Raw genomic sequence first — 18106 nt, 5'->3', positions numbered from 1 at the left:
AGCAAGGCAATCTGTGAAAAGTCGAAACAAATAAATACATTTGAACTTTGTTCGTCAAACTCAACAGGACTTGCAAATTTTGTATATCAGTAGTTTAAACCCTCAAACAGTATAATAATATCATAGCGATTTTGCTGGGACCCCAATGAACAGGTGGTGTCCGAACTATCCAAGTTCAAGTGAACAAAGTTTGACTGTATATGAATCATCAAACAGAATGTCTGGAGTGAATTTCTAACCTTTAACTCGCTGGCTGCAAGTAATTCTGCCTTTGTGACAAGCTGACCATGGTCTGCACTATTTGCTATTAGTCAGCAAATTTTCAGTGAGTAATGGAATTGCCAAAATTGGACCAGTCTATTTAGAAATTTAGCAGGCTAAAGGTTAAAGTCACATCTGCCACATAAGTCATTTTTGCTACTTTTGTTTTTTACTGATAGAAAAACTTATAAAACACAAATCTCTTCAACCAGATCTGCTGTTTCACATTAAGTAATTGTACTTGACAGAATAAAATTCATGGTGATGTGGTCCAAGAGAATTATCTTTAAAAACACAATTTGCACTATTTCATATAAATTTTGGTCAAATCTTAGAACTTGGCATCTTGACAGGTACTACAAAGGTTTGCATCTCAATCTAATTAAACAAAATTGTAGACTTTAGACCCAAATGGTACACCATAGAATTCACCCATTTATGCACTAAATACTTAAACATGAGACTTGAAAGCTTCAATGAAAATGTAATATTGTCTAAAATTTGTACAAAATGAGCAGTGCCATGAGAAAACCAACATAGTGGCTTTGCGACCAGCATTGATCCAGACCAGCCTATGCATCTGCGCAGTCTGGTCAAAATCCATGCTGTTCGCTTTCAAAGCCTATTGCAATTAGAGAAACTGTTAGCGAACAGCATGGATCTTGACCAGACTGCACAGATGCGCAGGCTGGTCTTGATCCATGCTGGTCGCAAACCCACTATGTTGGTTTTCTCATGGCGCGGCTCAAGTAGTCTTACATTCATTAAAAATCAAAACATGGAAGATCTAATTCTATGTATGGAATCCATCAAATTATTTTACCTGGTTGGAAAAAGAAATCAGCCAACTTTCTTGGACAAAGTGAGAAAAAAATGGGTAAAAGGTGAAAATGTAAACCTGGTGTAAACAAAAGCAAAACATTTTGATATTACATGAGAAACGATAAGATGGTCCTTTTACTTCATGTCATACCAAATTGCAAGAAAAATTTCCTGTACAACATGCAACTTTAGTCTAAAGATATGATGTTGGAAAAATTTAAATAGACCTCTGTTGGATTAAAAAATTTCTTGTACAGTTTAAGTGTGGTTTCAAGCATTATCCAACACTATATTTCAATGAAGAATGTAAACATGTCAAAAATCATTGTTTACAAAAAAATACGTATAATAGAAACTGGCATCTTTTTACATTCATGCAAAACAACATAATACATAGAATTGTCTGAAATCAGAAGCATAATTCATTTATTCATTCATATACAGTCTAACCTTTACTAACGGTCACCTCCGGTCAGCGGTCACCTCCGTTCAGCTGCCATTTTATGACACCCCCGACGGATTTTCCTCTATTTTATCACTTTATTCAGCCGCCACCTGCCGTCCGCGGCCAGCGGCCACCGAAATTGCCTCCCGACCGCCGTATTTGACCCCTTTCAGCTGCCATTTTTCTTCGAAAACCAATTATTTTTTAGGCAATAATCGCCGAAGATAACCGATTTTTGAGAAGCACGTGTTGCTATGTTTCGCGTGACTTCACCACAAGAACGACAAAATGACATGAGCTTCTCAATTAAAACTGATAACCAAAGGTGTAATCCCTTTTGTTATGATCAAATGGCCAGTAATTATCGGCAATTAGCTTGTCACCTCGTGTCAATTTTGTTGTTCACAGTTTGACCTCGGTTAAAGATAATACTCGATAACTAATTAGTAGCATAATATTTGTGATTTTTTTTATACTTCTGTCATCAAAATATTATTGAATTCATACGAAATTAATTGTGCTTGAAAAAAAAATATAAACCACTTTTTTATTTATGGAACGTAACGGGAATCTTAGATTTAGCGTAGACAATAAGCGCGGAGAGTAGCTTCCCTTACCAAAATGGCGAAAATTGTAAACAAACTTGTTTTGAAGTTGGAAAATTGTCTGTAACAATTTTTGTAGTAAAAAAAACCACGCTGGAGTTTTAGACTGCTTAGAAGACCATTCGTATTGCGAAGGCAAATGCACGTCATTGTATCCTGGTAAAATAATAATGGAAAAAAAAGAAATGGGCCTAAAGGCTAAACTGGTCAGAAGTCTGAAAAATACATATACTGGCTGCACCTCCGATCAGCGGTCACCTGGCTTAAGCGGCCAAATTGTCTGCTTCCCTTGGCTGGCTGCTTAAGACAGGTTAGACTGTATCGTCATCCATTCATAACTTTTGCTAAAATATGAATTATATTTTTCTAAGGCAAAAAATGATGAAATATTTGCAACCCTATTGTTTCCTTGTCCCTATTGAGTTTCATGTTCCATTCCCACCCGCAAAATCAGTACATTTGATGTACATAAGAAGTATAAATAAAGCTCCCCTCTGGAGTACCAAGTTAGCGTTACTGAAGTTGGCGCTTTAAATGTACTTCAGTTTGACGGCGATAACTATGTATTAGCAATCAATAGGAAGAAGTACACTTGAAGGCCCGTCTAAAATATGCTAATTATGCATCAAATGTGCTTCGTCAGGGAAGTATCTTTGAAGCTTCTAATGAAGCACAACTGAAGTCCCAGCTGTAAAAAATATGGAAATTATGCCTCAAATACGCTTCGTTCAAGGAAGCACAACTGAAGTCTCACCCACAAAGTACATTTAAAGTTCCATCTTAAATAAGTGGCATTATGTGCCTCAAATGTGCTTCATGTAAAGAGTATCTTTTAAGTATATCAAGAAGCATGGATAAAGTCCCATCTGAAGTACCTTTAAAGTACTATCGAGGTAATTTAAGCCCTTGAAGCTGTTATTGAGCATGTACCAGACAAACCTGACTAACAAGCTAAATGTTGACAGACAACAGACAGACAGACATCGAGCAATCACAATAACTCACCTGAGCAATTCAGGTGAGCTAAAAACAGGCTAGGTAAATCACAAAAGTCTCCCCTGCGAAATGGACCATTGCCAACCATGGTCAACCTATGGTTGTATGACCTTGGTTTATCATGGTTTAACAAAATAACAAATTGCCGACCATGGTTGACAATGGTTCAACCATGATTAAGATATGGTCTATGAACATGGTTAAATGAGAACCATGGTCAAACTATGATTAGGACATGGTCTATGAACATGGTTAACCATGAATAAACATGGTGAGAGTATGGTTAATGAACTTGGTTCAACCATGGTTAATGGACATGCTATTTGAATATAATTATTAGAACACAGACAACTACTGATCACTGTATATGAGCACTAAATACAAAGGCTTCAGAGCTTTGCAGCAGAAAATGCCTCCAAAATTAGGTTTCCAACCTTTGAAAGAAATTTCAATCCATCTTGACCAAAACACATACCATAATTTCTGATACCCACAGATGAACAAGTATTTATAACACTTAATGCACCTTCACCATTAATAATAAAGGCTGCTTTGAGGAATAAAAATCTATACTAGGAACAATATTAAACAATCAAAAATTTATTCCGTAAAACCTTCATTTTACTGATTAGCTTTTTTGTATTTCTTTTGAACAGCTCGCACCTTCAATGTTATTTCTGTGTCTTTAGTGCCAGGAAACCTTTCTTTTAACACTTTGCTTAAGCAAGCATACAATCTTGGATCAAATTTGGGTTTGGGCTCTGTGCTGGTGTTTGCTCTCCTACCAGTTACACTATGGGTAGTAATGTAGTCAGTGGAAAACAGAGCCAGAAGTTTTTTACAGCACTCAAAAAGGCTGTCCTCATGACAAATCATATCCTTCAGTTGTGGTTCTGTATAGCCATTATACTCCTCACACGGTTTCTGTGAAGGGCTACTAGGACTTTCTGAATGGCTGGACAGGATTGGTCCTTCAGGCAGATTAGATGCTTTATTGCTGGATTTCGCAGAATCTTGGAACCTTTCGAGTTCTCGAACCCTCTTCTTTAAGCGCCTAACCTGATCTTGAAGTTCGTCAAAATCCCTAAACAGAAGAAAAACTTTAATCAGTACAATGCATGTATATATACTTAATGTACTCATCCCGGGACACATACAAAATTTTCTCCTGTACAGAAGTAATACCTGAGGTAATGAATACTATAATCTGATCTGAACAAAGATACTTTTTCTTGCACACCAGCATTCGTAAGACAGATTTGTAATGCAATCTTTCCAAAATAATGCAAAACAAGAAACGTTTAATAAACATATGCTCCCCTCTACTGCTCATGACCAACCTGCTTATAGAGTTTTAGAGACCTAGGCCCAAGCGTTTAGTGTTTTAACGTTCAATGTCAGTGACCTTGACCTAGTGATCTCAAAAACAATAGGGCTCATCTACTGGTCATGACCACCTGCCTACCAAGTTTGAGGAACCTAGGACCAGCATTCCCTGGTTATTGGTGGATCAAAACGGTTTTACTGTTCAAAATCACTGACCTTGACTTTTGACCTTGTGACCTCAAAAACAATAGGGATCATCTACTGGTAATGACCAACCTGTCTACTAAGTTCGAGAGACATTTACATATAGTCAACACTTACTTATATTGCCTAGAGACTGCAACAGTCACCGGATTTTGTATCTGTCAGATTCAAGAAAATCATCCCCTCCCACCTTTCCTGAAATTTCATTTTTCACTGACTTACCAATTTCAAAATTCTCTACCAATTCACTGATCTTGAAAAACAAATTTCCCTGATTTTTCAAGGTAGGTGGCAACCCTGATCATAGAGTATCCCACAACACCCACCGTTATTAACCGGAAACCAATTAACTGATCAGTCAATGTGACTTTGACCTGGTGACCTCAGACTTTGACCTGTTGATTTCAACAACTATAGGGTTCATCTAACATCATGACCAACCTGCCTACCAAGTTTGATATGCTTAGACCAAAGCATTCTCTAGTTTTTGATTGGTAACTGTTTTATTGTTCAAGTCACTGTGACCTCGACCTGGTGACCTCAAAACAATAGGGGTCATCTACATCTACCGGTCATGACAAACATTGTGACCTTGACCTTTGGCCTCAAAAACAATACGGGCCATGACAACGGCAACCTGCCTACTAGAGGTGCAACGATTCGCTCCGAGCATCAAAAAACTGGTTTTAAACTCGCCGATTCGATTCGATACAGACACCTCCAAGTTCGATTCGATTCGCATTTTAATTATGCATGCCGCAAATGCCCCGTTGTATCGGCATTCTACACATGTCGACTTTTGTTACGTGGCATACGATTGGTCAGTAGTAATGTGGCATCCAATCAATAATAGAACTGCATTCTTACTAGACTATACAAGTAACATGGCGTCTCCCATACTGAAAGACACTCCGAAGAAAATCAAATCAAGGGTGTGGGAACATTTTAGTTTCCACGGGGATCAGAACTAAAAGCCACATGTAAAATGTGTTTACGCGTATGTAAGTTACACCATGTCTGGCAGTACGACCAATCTTATGCAGCATATAAAAGAAAACACTCCATCGATGTCCGACAAATCGTTATGATAAATTTTATCAACAGATAGTAAGATGAATTTTATTTTAAGTCGGCAAGACAAGCTTCTGTAGTATATATGAATTTGTGATGTTTTTTTTTTGTTATTTAAAATATGTCAACAGGAAGTTTAAATTAAAAGTTTGTTCTTGATGAATTACTATCCTAGTTTTTCATATATATTGCACTGATTAAACATCCTCTAAATATCAAATAGCAGCAATAAGTAAACAATGAATCGAATCGAATCGAGCTTTAAGTGAATCGTTGCAGCTCTACTGCCTACCAAGTTTGAGGAACCTAGGCGCAAGCGTTTCTAGTTTTTCTTTATCGGAGACCATTTGGTCTAACAATCAACATGTGCAAAGCAATATATACACCTTCTTTGAAGTGTAGCATAATAACTACCAGTATTATATATAGTCTGACAAACTTAATATTTGCCATGTACCTAGCTCAGACATTGAACATACAGTACAGACAGGGTAGTACATATCCAGAAGTACACACACAAACCCTGTATATAAACCTAGATAATACCTTTTTTTAACACTGTCAGTTCCATGCTGGTAATACTTTCTGGTCTTGGCTTCACGAGAAGATGTCCAGCCTTACTGTCTTCAACAATAGTAACTGAAATATGACAAGTAATAACCCTTATTCAATGAAAATCACCATTAGATGAAAATCACCCCATATTACTACTCTTTTTCTCACTTTTTTGTTTGTTTCAAGCCCCATTTAGGCAACCCCATTTAATATCACCATCATGGGTACAGTAGGGGTCAAATATTACTAAGTCTTACAACATGAAGATGGTTACTAAACTTGGTATTCCAAAATACTAGGGGCAGTCTAGGACTGTGGATTGCTAGGCATGTGATGATCAGATCTGACCCACGAGTCCAGGCTTACAATTCACAAATCAAACCTCGATTCACCTGTTACTTTTATGAATATAAGCCCAACTTAAACTGACAAACAATATTTCAAACTGTAATCTATATCAAACTAGAGTCTAATGGTAATTCAGTAAGCCCATGTACGCGTCTATACCAGTTTTACGTAAGGTAATGTTTTTTCTTTTTCTTGTTGATGCATACACAGAATCGACAGAATGAAATGTATATTTTTCAGGCAGTGGTGTATGTGTTTAATCGAAAACTTACTACATTTGTAACTTTAAAAGCAATCTTCAAAACTATTGTGATATAACGATCTGATTCTCTGTGGTTACCAGTATTTGTGCTCATTTTTCAAGACAGACTCTTGGATGCCAGAGTACTCGCTACAGCTCTTATAGGCACACATGGGTATAACTACCCTCAACAAGAGCTGTCCGAAGACAGCGCGCTCAACTATTCTCAGTGCTGGATAGTATAATATAAGCTTTCAATGTTAATTTTAAAAGTTGAAAACAGAGAATAATTCCACAAATACTTGTCAAAACTAAAATCTTTACATACAAAATGTTAAAATTTTCTGAGTTCAAAAAGGGGGATAATTCTAGAAAATGCCTTACAGAGTTATAAGCCTTGATGGTATGTTACTGTGTATTAACCCGGAGACATGTTTGAAATTTCAACCGAATATCTGCAATAGTATTGGAGATATGAACTCGCAAAGAAAATAAAAACTTCTACGTTAAAAAAGGGGCATAAATCAGTCACAAATAAAACTAGAGCTCTGTCACAGGAGTGACGAATACCCTCACACACCGCTTTGCCACTGAATATTTTGCAGTTTAAACTTTTGCCGGACCTAAATATTTTAACCGCGGGTCAAATCACATTTATGCTGGAGCTTAAATATTTACACCGCGGCTAAATTAATTATCGGCCAATGTCATTCAATACTAAATATTTTATGCTCGGTAGTTTAATACCGGAGCTAAAATAATTTAACCGCAGATTAAATCATATTTATGCCGGGGGTTAAATATTTATGCGGTGGCTAAAATCGTATTTATGCCGGAGCATAAATATTTTACCGTGCTGAATGAATTAATTTTGATGGCGATGGCCAACCATATGCAGCTGCCTGAACCGGATTTGGACTTAATTCTTAGTTTTTTTCTACTTGTTCGTTAAATAAATACATAGTAAATTCCTGTCTGTACAATTACACTGTATACAGACAATGTGGCACAGTTCATTTTGACAGCACACATGCTTTTCATTCAGTAAAGATGGATCGTGATGTACATTACTGCCTGGTCCAGCATACTCTACAAAAATCAAACCGGCAATGGTAAATCTAGTCTTTTTCGCAATTGGTGTACCAGTGTAGTGGTTTTATTAAAAGGCAGTGGCTAGACCGTAACTCTAGCTCCGGCTCTATATATATAGTCTAGAGTTAAAGAACTTGTGTATCCACAGATGAAACACAAGAAAATTTCCTTTGGTTACAAACGTTTATGTTTTAAAATATGAAATTTAAAATGAAAACTTACTTGGATTAACAGTCATACTGGAATTAAAGGATTTACAGTCAACTCGTCCCCTAGTCAACTCGTCCCCCAGTCAACTCGTCCCCAATTTGGTCATTTCGTCCCCCTCGGCGATTTCAAATTGGTCATTTCGTCCCCCCTTTTTAAAATGTACTTTGAAAAAAAATCAAAGTATGATAAATTAAGTCGGTTTTTTCTTTGAAATTAGTATATTTTATGCTAAAAATATACGTAAGTTTTCGTTTGTTTTAAGAACTTTTTGCTTTACAAATGATCGATTTAAAAAGGAGGATTTTCTGGGTTTTTTTCTATTTGTTTCTGCTATATTGGACAACATGATTGCTGTTTAAATGTCCGTATTTGATGCTGCTTATTTTCAAACTCTTGAATAAGATTAAACTTTTTATTAAACTTTTTTTATAGCAAATAATTTCCTCACTCAATCAACTACTAACACATTTAATTCTACTTGTGGAAAATTTTCACACATTTCATTCGGTCAATCAACAACTTCTCATGCAATTAAATACCATTTACACCTTCCAGTCAGCCCGATCAACGCCTTTTAATGTGGTTAATAACCTTAACACCTTTCGTATGCAGGTATATGCTCATTCTACTTTTTTTTTAGAAACCACAGTCTCCCTACTTTTGAAGTATTTCTTTTTTATTTTAATGACATAAATGAATATAAAGCATGTTGATTATTTTTAGTAAAACATATGTGACAGATATTAATTGTTTAATTATTCTTCATTGTATTTCTAATTAAAACTTTCTTTTATTATGACAAGGGGTAAGGGTTATTGCTCTCTCTTTTCTTAGTATGATTTTTAAAAAGTTAATTAGATCTTCTATTATATTATATTTTTAATACTAAGGACATTGCATTTTTTTATATTTTATTTCAGTTAATTGTCTTATATTTTCAGTATATTTTTTTATTATTTTATAAAACCTAATTATTTAAAGTTAACTATTTCCAAAATAACTCCTTCAAAACTCACGATGATTTTAAATACAAGTTTTCAAAGTCAAAAATATCATAAAAAAGCAAAAATGCCTAAAATATTAATGGGGACAAAATTACCAAAAGGGGGACGAATTGACCAAAAGGGGGACGAGTTGACCAAAATGGGGACGAGTTGACCAAATTTTTTGATGTGGGGGACGAAATGACCAATTTTGGGGGACGAAATGACCAAATCGGGGACGAGTTGACTGGGGGACGAGTTGACTTGATACCAATTAAAGCACATTCATGATAATTACGGTACTCAAGCCAACCTGGTAATTCAACATGTGTAAAATAGCAGCCAGGGCTTTTTTTCCTTCTACAGCAGGGGCCTTTTACAGGTGCCTTCCCCTCAGAAAATTTCTTTAGAATTGTGCAGTTTTCCCCTAAATTGGTCTTTACCTCAAGTTTTTTATTCCCCTTTTACCAAAACACGTAGCCTATTTTCCCCCAAATCAAGGGCCTGGGCCCCTTCCCCTCTCAGTGAAAAAAAGCCCTGGCAGCAAGGGCAGTAAACAGAATATTTCTGGGGATGGGGCGGGGGGCCATTATCACACGTCAAATTTCATATAGAAAACACCTGTAGATCTATTGTACAAACGTGGTTCCAACTTTTTTGACAGATCTATACTTACGATGTATTTCACAGATGACAGCTTCGTAGCTGTTTTTCTTGCCAAACTGCGCCCTAATGATCTCTCCCTCCTTGTAGGCAAACTTGTTCTTTACTGGTCTGACGATGTGATTTATGTCGATGACGGACATAAAGCGATCCTCCCACTGGATTAAGAAATACATTAAATCGTCTGCCATTTCTGCCGCGTTTAAAATCAGCCGTTTCCGGAACAGCCGCTTACATCATAGAAATTATGATTCGCGGTCTTTCTAAATAGCCGAGACGAGATGTTATTGATGTTCACTGGTTATGCTTTCAAAAATATATTTTTCAATATAATAATATGCACACCAGAAGCAGCGATATATTTCAGCAATGCACGAATTTCGTTTTTGTGAGGATGTGAGCGACCAAAGCTATCCGGAAGTCAACATCGACATGCCTTTCAACTAAGCTTTAACACCAATTTACGTTGTCTATAAGTGTCTATGTGACAGTTTTGGTGTTCAGCTAGCAATTTGGTAAGAAAATTGTATTATTGCTACGCCATTTCCCCTTAAACGATCTAGCATTAATAACATTTCATGACAAGTGCACTGATTTTCGGATAGGAAAAAAACATCCAGGAAAAGTGCTCAGCGAGAAACATTCAACCAGTTGAAAATTTACATGAGAATTTAACGGCCGAACGGCTCTTGTAAGTGCTAATTTGTGAAACAAAAATCAAAGTCGTAAAGTGAGGATTTGGAAATAAACACTGTTTTGAGGAGGAAAATATGTAGCCTCGATCAGGATAATTTCTAACCTCGGACCCTTGGCTTACTGTGTCAACCTTATCAATTACCATGGCTACCTGACAAGAGAACTACTACATTCCTCCCCACTTTTAAGTGACATTTCCAATTTGTAATTTATTGGAAAATGTGGAAACAAATCCTGGTTTGCCTCGAATACCCCAGCCAGTATTTCTTACTTGTTATTAGTTCAAACAAAGACCTAAATATACACAGATACACCACGAAGGCGAAGTTGCGGTAGAGCTCACTGCAGAAACAAGATCTTGTTTCCCGAAAAACGTTATCACGGGTGATAAGAACAATATGCAAAACTCGATTTCTTGTCCAATAAACATCGTGAATGCAATTCTTATTCCATTGTATGATAAAATATGTCTTCTTTTCAAAAAAAGCACACTGGCCAAAATTATGACAGTGTTTAATGAAATATTAAATCCTACCTTATATGACCGTTTATGACTGACCCTTTTGCTATGTCCGCTGAATCTAATTAGATCTGGAGGTAAATCCAATATAAGCATTCTTAAAAATGTAAATCCGATAGGATATTGCATATTTTATGAGAATTAATCCATTTTTTCACTTTTTGAAATAAATATTATGTTGTTATCAATGATAAACCGGATTCATAGCCGAGGAAAATGAAATGGCGCTGTATCAGGTACTTCAAATTTCGCGTAGTTCTCGCGAGCGAAAGATTAAAACGAGACTCTTGTTAATGTTATTGGACTGGCCTGTTTCATATCTGTGTATGTTTAGGTCGACAGGATGTCAGTTCAGTGTACAGACGAGTAGTACTTTCCTTAAAAATTTATTGTTAAAATTACAAGAAAGCTTCAAACTTGACCACTGTCTTTTTTTATTTATATATGAACATGTCACTTCAATACACAGGTAAGTCCTGTGTAAACACAACTGGACTTATAATAGGGCCAGAGTTAATGCTCTTGATTTTATAAAATTTGCTCTATTTTGCCTTGTTTACAGTCTAGAGGTTGCATTTTTTGAGTGAATCTTTATGAAACTTGGTCAGAATGTTTGCCTTGATGAAATCTCAAGTGCGGTTAAAAACTAGGTCACAGGGGCAAATCATAGAAAATCTTTGTTTACGCTCTAGAGGTTGCATTTTTTACTCCAATCTTTATGAAACATGGTCAGAATGTTTGTGAATGTGATTGCTATGGTAACGGAAATAGTCAAAATATGGCTCTAACAGATGGATCCTTTGATAACTCAAGAAGATAAAGGGCTACCTGGTTAATGAAAATTAGTATGTGAATTGATGGCAATATGGAGATTATGCACAGTGACTTGTTTAAAATTCTTTTCGCCATGTGTAAATGTAAAATGAAGAGAATGTTTGTATTTCAGCAGTCATGGCCACCAATGTGCAGATAAAAGGCAAAGCTTCAAAGTTTGACTGTCTCATCTGTAGCAGGAATCTGTCTTCAAGGCAGTGACTTGAGACACATATGCAGGCAAATCATAACAGAAGTAAGTCTAATTCGGTTGTAATTACTGAAAATGAACTGAAATCCACTTGAAATACCGAAATCTGCCTGTTTTACCACTAAAAACTTAGGAAAATGTGTAAAATAAATGCTTTTTGTTATTGGTTTACCTGAGCTGTCTATCTTTTGTCCACACTTAACCTTGTGCAAGCTATAGACTGCATTTGTCACTGAATCTTCATGTAACTTGGTCAGACGAAATCTAAGCCAAGTTCAAATATGGATCATCTGTGATCAAAAACTAGGTCACCAGGTGAAATCTTAGAGAAATATTGTGTATTCAATAAAGGCTATATTTTACATTGGACTTTTATGAAATTTAGTCAGAATGATTGTCTTGATGAAATCTAGTTGGAGTTTTAATATGCATCATCTGAGGTAAAAAGACTGCTTACTAGGTCAACACATCAAATGATAAAAAAACCTTGTGTATGCAATAGAGCTTGCATTTTTTATTTGATCTTCATGATACTTTATTAGAATATTTGTCTAGATGAAATCTAGGTTGCAGTAAGGCTTTATTGAGGGAGGAGAGTACAAACACAGAGAACTGGAAATGCCTTTTCAAGAAATATAATTCTACATGTAGTTGTCTCCCTTTCTTGGTTAGTGACAATATCGCGACAAGCACATGCTTCAGGGAGCATCATTCGGTTTTACTTATTGTCTAATCCTAATCTGTTTCAGGTTCAGTGGAGTCTAGCTACAAATGCAAACACTTTTTGAACAGGATGCTTAAGTGTAGAAGCAAGTGGTCAACAGCAAAAGAAATGGTGTCTTGTAAAGTTGCAGGAAGACTCTTACCAGTCTCACCAGATGAATGCTGTGAAGGTCTTCTGCAGTCAACAAACTCAACTTCTGCATTGGATTTAAAAAAGTGTTTTCGTGTTGAAATTAATGGACAAAAGTACTTCAGTCAGGCATATCAGCGAATGAAAAAAAGAACTTGTTATTTTGTGGTTTGTCATTCAGGTGAAGTAGTTTCAGTCAAGTTTTTTGTTGTTAACAAAGAAAAGAAAGTGTTTGCTGTCGTGAAAGTATATGAAATACCTGATGACTGTTACATCCTTAGATCTAGTGGCAGACATATATTTAAAGTTGTATCAACTGAATGTCTGAAAACAATTCATGTGTCTGAGATCATGGATAAACTTTTCTATATAGCTATGCTGTATATGTTGTATGTATGCCGAACATTCTAGGCAGAAGTGTGTTTGAGTAAAGTACAAACAGTCCACACAAATGCCCCCCTATCCAGTGGTTAGACCAATAAAATACTTTTCATTAAAAAGAGTACTCTAGCAAATTAGTATTGATTAGTGTATTTCAGAAAATAACCGGACAATATATATGGTTATAATTAGTCCCCTACTGTGAAACCGGAAGAAACTATAGGTTTACCGTCCGTCTGTCCATCTGTCCATCAGCGAAAAAGAAGTGGATTATGCGATTACTCAAAAAGTATATAAGCTAAGTTCATGAAACTTGGTGTGTAGTTACAGGACGATATGTAGATTATGCACATCATTTTATTTTTTCAGTCGGACTAAAATTATTGGTTGCTATGATAACAGAAATTCCGTCTGTCCTTCAGCGAAAAAAAGTGGATTACGCGATTACTCATAAAAAAGGGTCCTAGCAGTATCTATGACAGCACAGGCCCAAATCAGCCTTTGGGGCACAAGATACATATGTACAGTTCATGAGATAAAATTTTAACGCTTTTGTATGCTACACATTTATATGATCATGCTTAAATCTGCACATACAGTTATTACAATAAAAATTATCTCAAAGCAGGTGGATCTTTAGAAATTCTGTTCAGTATAAATTTTATGAGAAGTTCATGCCAGATATATTTTCTGCTTGTTTTAAGTGCGTAAAAAATCTTTGTTTCTGACCATGGTCTGTATCCTTTCCAACCAAGGTTTACATACATAATGTCTGTGTCAGTTTGTTTTTAACCATGGTTGTAATTTTTCACCCTGGTAACAAAGTTGACCATGGTCAGTCATATCTCAACCATGGTCTACATCAGTTGACCATGGTGGCCTTTTTTTCAACCATTGTTTGACCATAGTCAACCATGTCAAAATTTCTGGTCCAACCATGGTCAAACCTGGAATGGCTATGCTGAACCATGGTTGAACATGGTCACATTTCGCAGGGGGTTGTCACTCATTGTCTGCGTTAACGCGGTTTAGTTAAGTTTTTCGGTTAAGTTTTTTAAATCAACATATCTCCAGGTTAAGTTTTTCAAACAGACCTTGGTCAAAGTTTGAAGTGGTTAGGCGCTTGACTGTCAATCAAGAGGTCGTGCCAACCTCTGTGGCGATTACTTCCCCTTGCGATACAGTAAACTAATGAACGCCAGGGAAGGTAACTGCTGCGAGTAGCTTGGAGGTCATGAGGTTGTATCACGCCTTTGGCGCTTGAAATTTGAAATTAATAGTACATGCTTAAAGACTTGTGTAAATAAAAGATCAGAGCAGAAAATAAAATATGAAAAACCGTGACTGACTTGACAGTTATTGTAGTTTGGACTCCATGAACTAGACGCACCAAGAGTCAAACCTTAAGGTCTGTGGTCCACCTTTGCTCCGGTCCTTACAGAAATTTTTTGGATCTATTTTATGTATGCTTTCCGTTGCCAGTTCCTGGTACCTCCTATAAATGGTTATGTACAGTCCTTGCCAGTAGACTTGTCCCCCATGGTACCTATGTACTTAAGTAACTCATTGCCAGTTTAAATATTCTTATACTAATCTGCAGAAAATACATGGTCAACTTCTTCTATGGCATCTAGTCTCTAACTGACTCACAAAAATATCATTATAAATTTTGAACAACTATTGAAAGAAACAGACAAGTTCACCCCTAGATGAAAACCGCTTCAGTAGGCCAACTCCATGCTACCGGTGCAAGGGTTAAAATGGTACAAGTATGGTAAGCTGTACCCCGCCACTGCTGATATCTTATGGATATGTGTGACATCAGAATTGTCAAACTTGGTATTGGAAATAAACAACTTGTTTTCTAGCAAAAACTGAGAAAGGGACTATTACACTTTACACAAAGTGCGGCTGAAATTGTCAGATGTCAACCCTAATGGACAAAGCTGACTCATTTACATGGAATTATTCTATTCTTGTGTAATTTACATATATGTGTTTTGAGTATTAGGTAAATGGTATTTTTTTCAATGATATAACAAAAATTAAGGAGGGTATGGGATAGTGTCAAAAAGCATGAGCTAGAATATGTAGATACTATTTTTAGTGCGAAAAGAATCCAGTTGAAATCAACTGTAAAATTTACACAATGTGGCACTGGGGCTTTAAGATTAGCAAGACAAAATATCTGTACAACTTTGTTTATTACAAATATACAAAGTTTAGCACTTTCATAGTATAAAAAACCACTACTGCACATAAAATGAAGGAATCACTTTAAAAATAGAAAGTCACAGAAGTACATTTTAAGTTCCTTAGATGCAGGTATTTTTCAAAGTTAAGAAAGTATATTTGAAGTCCCACTTGAATCCTCAATTATTGTTTGTTAAAGATTCTAAAGTATCATTGAAGTCCCCTAGTACTTCCTTGAAGTCCCATGCTCAAAAGTGGAGCACAATTAAGGCCCCAGAGACTTCAGGGGAAGTATGAGACAAGTACAATTGAAGTCTCCGGGACTGAATGCGAAGCAGGTCTATGTGATTGGAAGTACCTTTAAAGTACATCAGAAGTGTATTTGAAGCAGAGGCCTTTTTTGAAGCTCCTACTACTTTTGTGGCTGGGTTATTTCAAAGCTATTCAAACAATAAATTCCAATACAGTGAACTATTGATCTGAAAATTCAAAATGTAAACATTATGTTTCATTAATCTACAACAAGCCTAGAATTTGATTTAAGACAGGCTTAAAAGCACTGCCTAGCCCATTTGCAAGTTTGGGATGCTGACCCTTACAGAAGAAAAAGGCCTGCTGCGTACTCTTGCTGTGTACATACAGCGTATATGATGCGTACATGATGTGTACTGAAATCAAGGGCTTTAAATAGCACGCAAGATATACACCGCACATACACCGATAGTACGTTTGTAGTACACTTTTGACATGCAAATGAGCTCTACCGCGTACTACTTGCTGCGTACATGCTGTGGACTACATAGTACACAGGATGTACGCTGGAGGAATTTAGTATGCGGGAAATAGTATGCAGCATGTACACGGCACATACACTTTTCACATGCAAATGAGCCTGCGGTGTACTACCCCTGCGGCGTACATGCTGTGTACTCCTGGCCTGAGTCCTGCGGCGTACATGCTGTGTACTCCTGGCCCGAGTCCTGCGGCGTACATGCTGTGTACTCCTGCTGCATACATGCTATGTACTCTTGTGGCAAAACTGCTGTGATGATGTAAATTCCTTACCCCACCAACTTTCGTATGCAAATGCTGATCATTTGGACAGAAAAAAACAGAAAAAAGATAAGTGACATGCATCAGTAAGTATTTACCCTTACAAAATAATGTAGATTGATGTTATCAAATAAATTAGTATGCTTTTCTTCATCCACTTTTCAATGAAATAAATCAATTTTTGTAGCATGTAATTTGGTAAACATTTGAAGAAAATGGCATAACTGCATCAAGGGGAAACAACTTTAATGCAACTAAATATAAGTGTTATGATTTATTATAGACGATGTGTGCGTAGTATGTATTTATTTAAAATCCAATGGGGCGAGCGCAATTAGCCAAAAACGTTCTGAAAATATCTGAGCGGCAAATCCGATGAACAACTTTTTAATTTGGTGAGGCCTTAATGAGTTAACATAATGAGCATTAAAGCCTTTATAAAACATGATAGAATGGTGTTTTGCTTAAGAGTATTCAAATAACAGTGAGAGCTATTAATTCTTCTCATTCGGGTGCTGTTGAGGCATTATCTTGGTAATTATTTCATGTATTACAAAATGTAATGCAACGAAGTTCAAATCAGGCTTTTCAATTATCCAAGTTAGAAAGCTCCAGGATTAATTCAAAATGAAAAAGAATATATTTTTACACTGCATGCAAGGTGCAGCTCAGAAATCACTAAGATGTAAGCTTCACAAATGAACATTGCAAATAGTTTGGCAAATTTTCATTGTTCAGAATACCGGTAATCTGAACTATTCTATGCTATTAAGATAAAAGTTACCCGGAAATCAAGTTCTTGCTTCCAAAAAAAAAAAAAAATGTACAAATCCTTCCTGCATGAAGTGTACTTCAGACTTTTACCTAAAAAAATTCAAAGTATAAACACCAAAAGAAAATGAACAAGTCCCTCCCGCATATACGAAGTTTACTTCAGACTTTAACTTATAAAAAAAGTATAAATGCCAAAAGAAATTGTACAAGTCTTTCCCGCTTATATGAAGTGTACTGCACAAATTTCAAAGTATCTGCGGTGTACATGCAGTGTACTTTTTTCTTGTACAGGTCCCTCCTGCGTACATGCAGTGTACTCCTTAAATTTTCAGAGTCTGTGCTGCGTACTTGAAGTGTATTAGTGACCTCCTGCGTACATGCTGTGTACTCGTTGAAATAGTATGCAGCATGTACGCGGCATGCGGTGTATGTAAAATGTACTCCTCTGGCGTACTACTATGTTCGCGGCATATACACAGCAAATACGCAGCATGTATGCCACAGAGGCTTGCTTCTGTAAGGGGAAGCACCTGGGATAGGTCTTGGCATCTTTTTTTAGGGTCATAGGTGTCAAGTAAAATGGCCCAAGTCTTGGCAAAATTAACAGTTTTCCGATAATATTACAATCCTAAATAGTAGCAGTAACTGTCATTTGGGGTCATATATTACAAAACCAAAAGATCAAATTTATTTGTAATATTAAATGAGATTCTGAACTCACTAATTTATAAGTCTGACACACAGAGCACCAACATTAAAATGCTTGGAACTTAACATTTTGTTGAAATCA

The 18106-nt window shown here is 36.4% G+C and overlaps 1 protein-coding gene and 1 long non-coding RNA gene across 2 annotated transcripts; one reads left to right on the top strand and one right to left on the bottom strand.

Annotated features, from left to right (window-relative positions):
- Window positions 1-3791: 3791 nt before the first annotated feature.
- Window positions 3792-10013, bottom strand: LOC123554248 (uncharacterized). Its single transcript, XM_045344245.2, has 3 exons — window positions 9836-10013; window positions 6277-6369; window positions 3792-4213 (listed from the first exon to the last, which is right to left on the bottom strand). The coding sequence occupies exons 1-3, from the start codon at window positions 10011-10013 to the stop codon at window positions 4176-4178; spliced, it is 309 nt and encodes a 102-aa protein (XP_045200180.2). The 3' UTR covers window positions 3792-4175.
- Window positions 10014-10206: 193 nt separating this feature from the next.
- On the top strand, window positions 10207-13923 carry LOC123544557 (uncharacterized). Its single transcript, XR_006685121.2, has 3 exons — window positions 10207-10337; window positions 11985-12107; window positions 12812-13923. It is a non-coding gene; the product is annotated as an uncharacterized LOC123544557 (long non-coding RNA).
- The last annotated feature ends 4183 nt before the right edge of the window (window positions 13924-18106 follow it).

Source organism: Mercenaria mercenaria, chromosome 16 (assembly GCF_021730395.1).
Source record: "Mercenaria mercenaria strain notata chromosome 16, MADL_Memer_1, whole genome shotgun sequence".
Classification (NCBI taxonomy): domain Eukaryota; kingdom Metazoa; phylum Mollusca; class Bivalvia; order Venerida; family Veneridae; genus Mercenaria; species Mercenaria mercenaria.
Note: the sequence above shows the minus strand (reverse complement) of the source record. Positions and strands in the feature narration are given on the sequence as shown.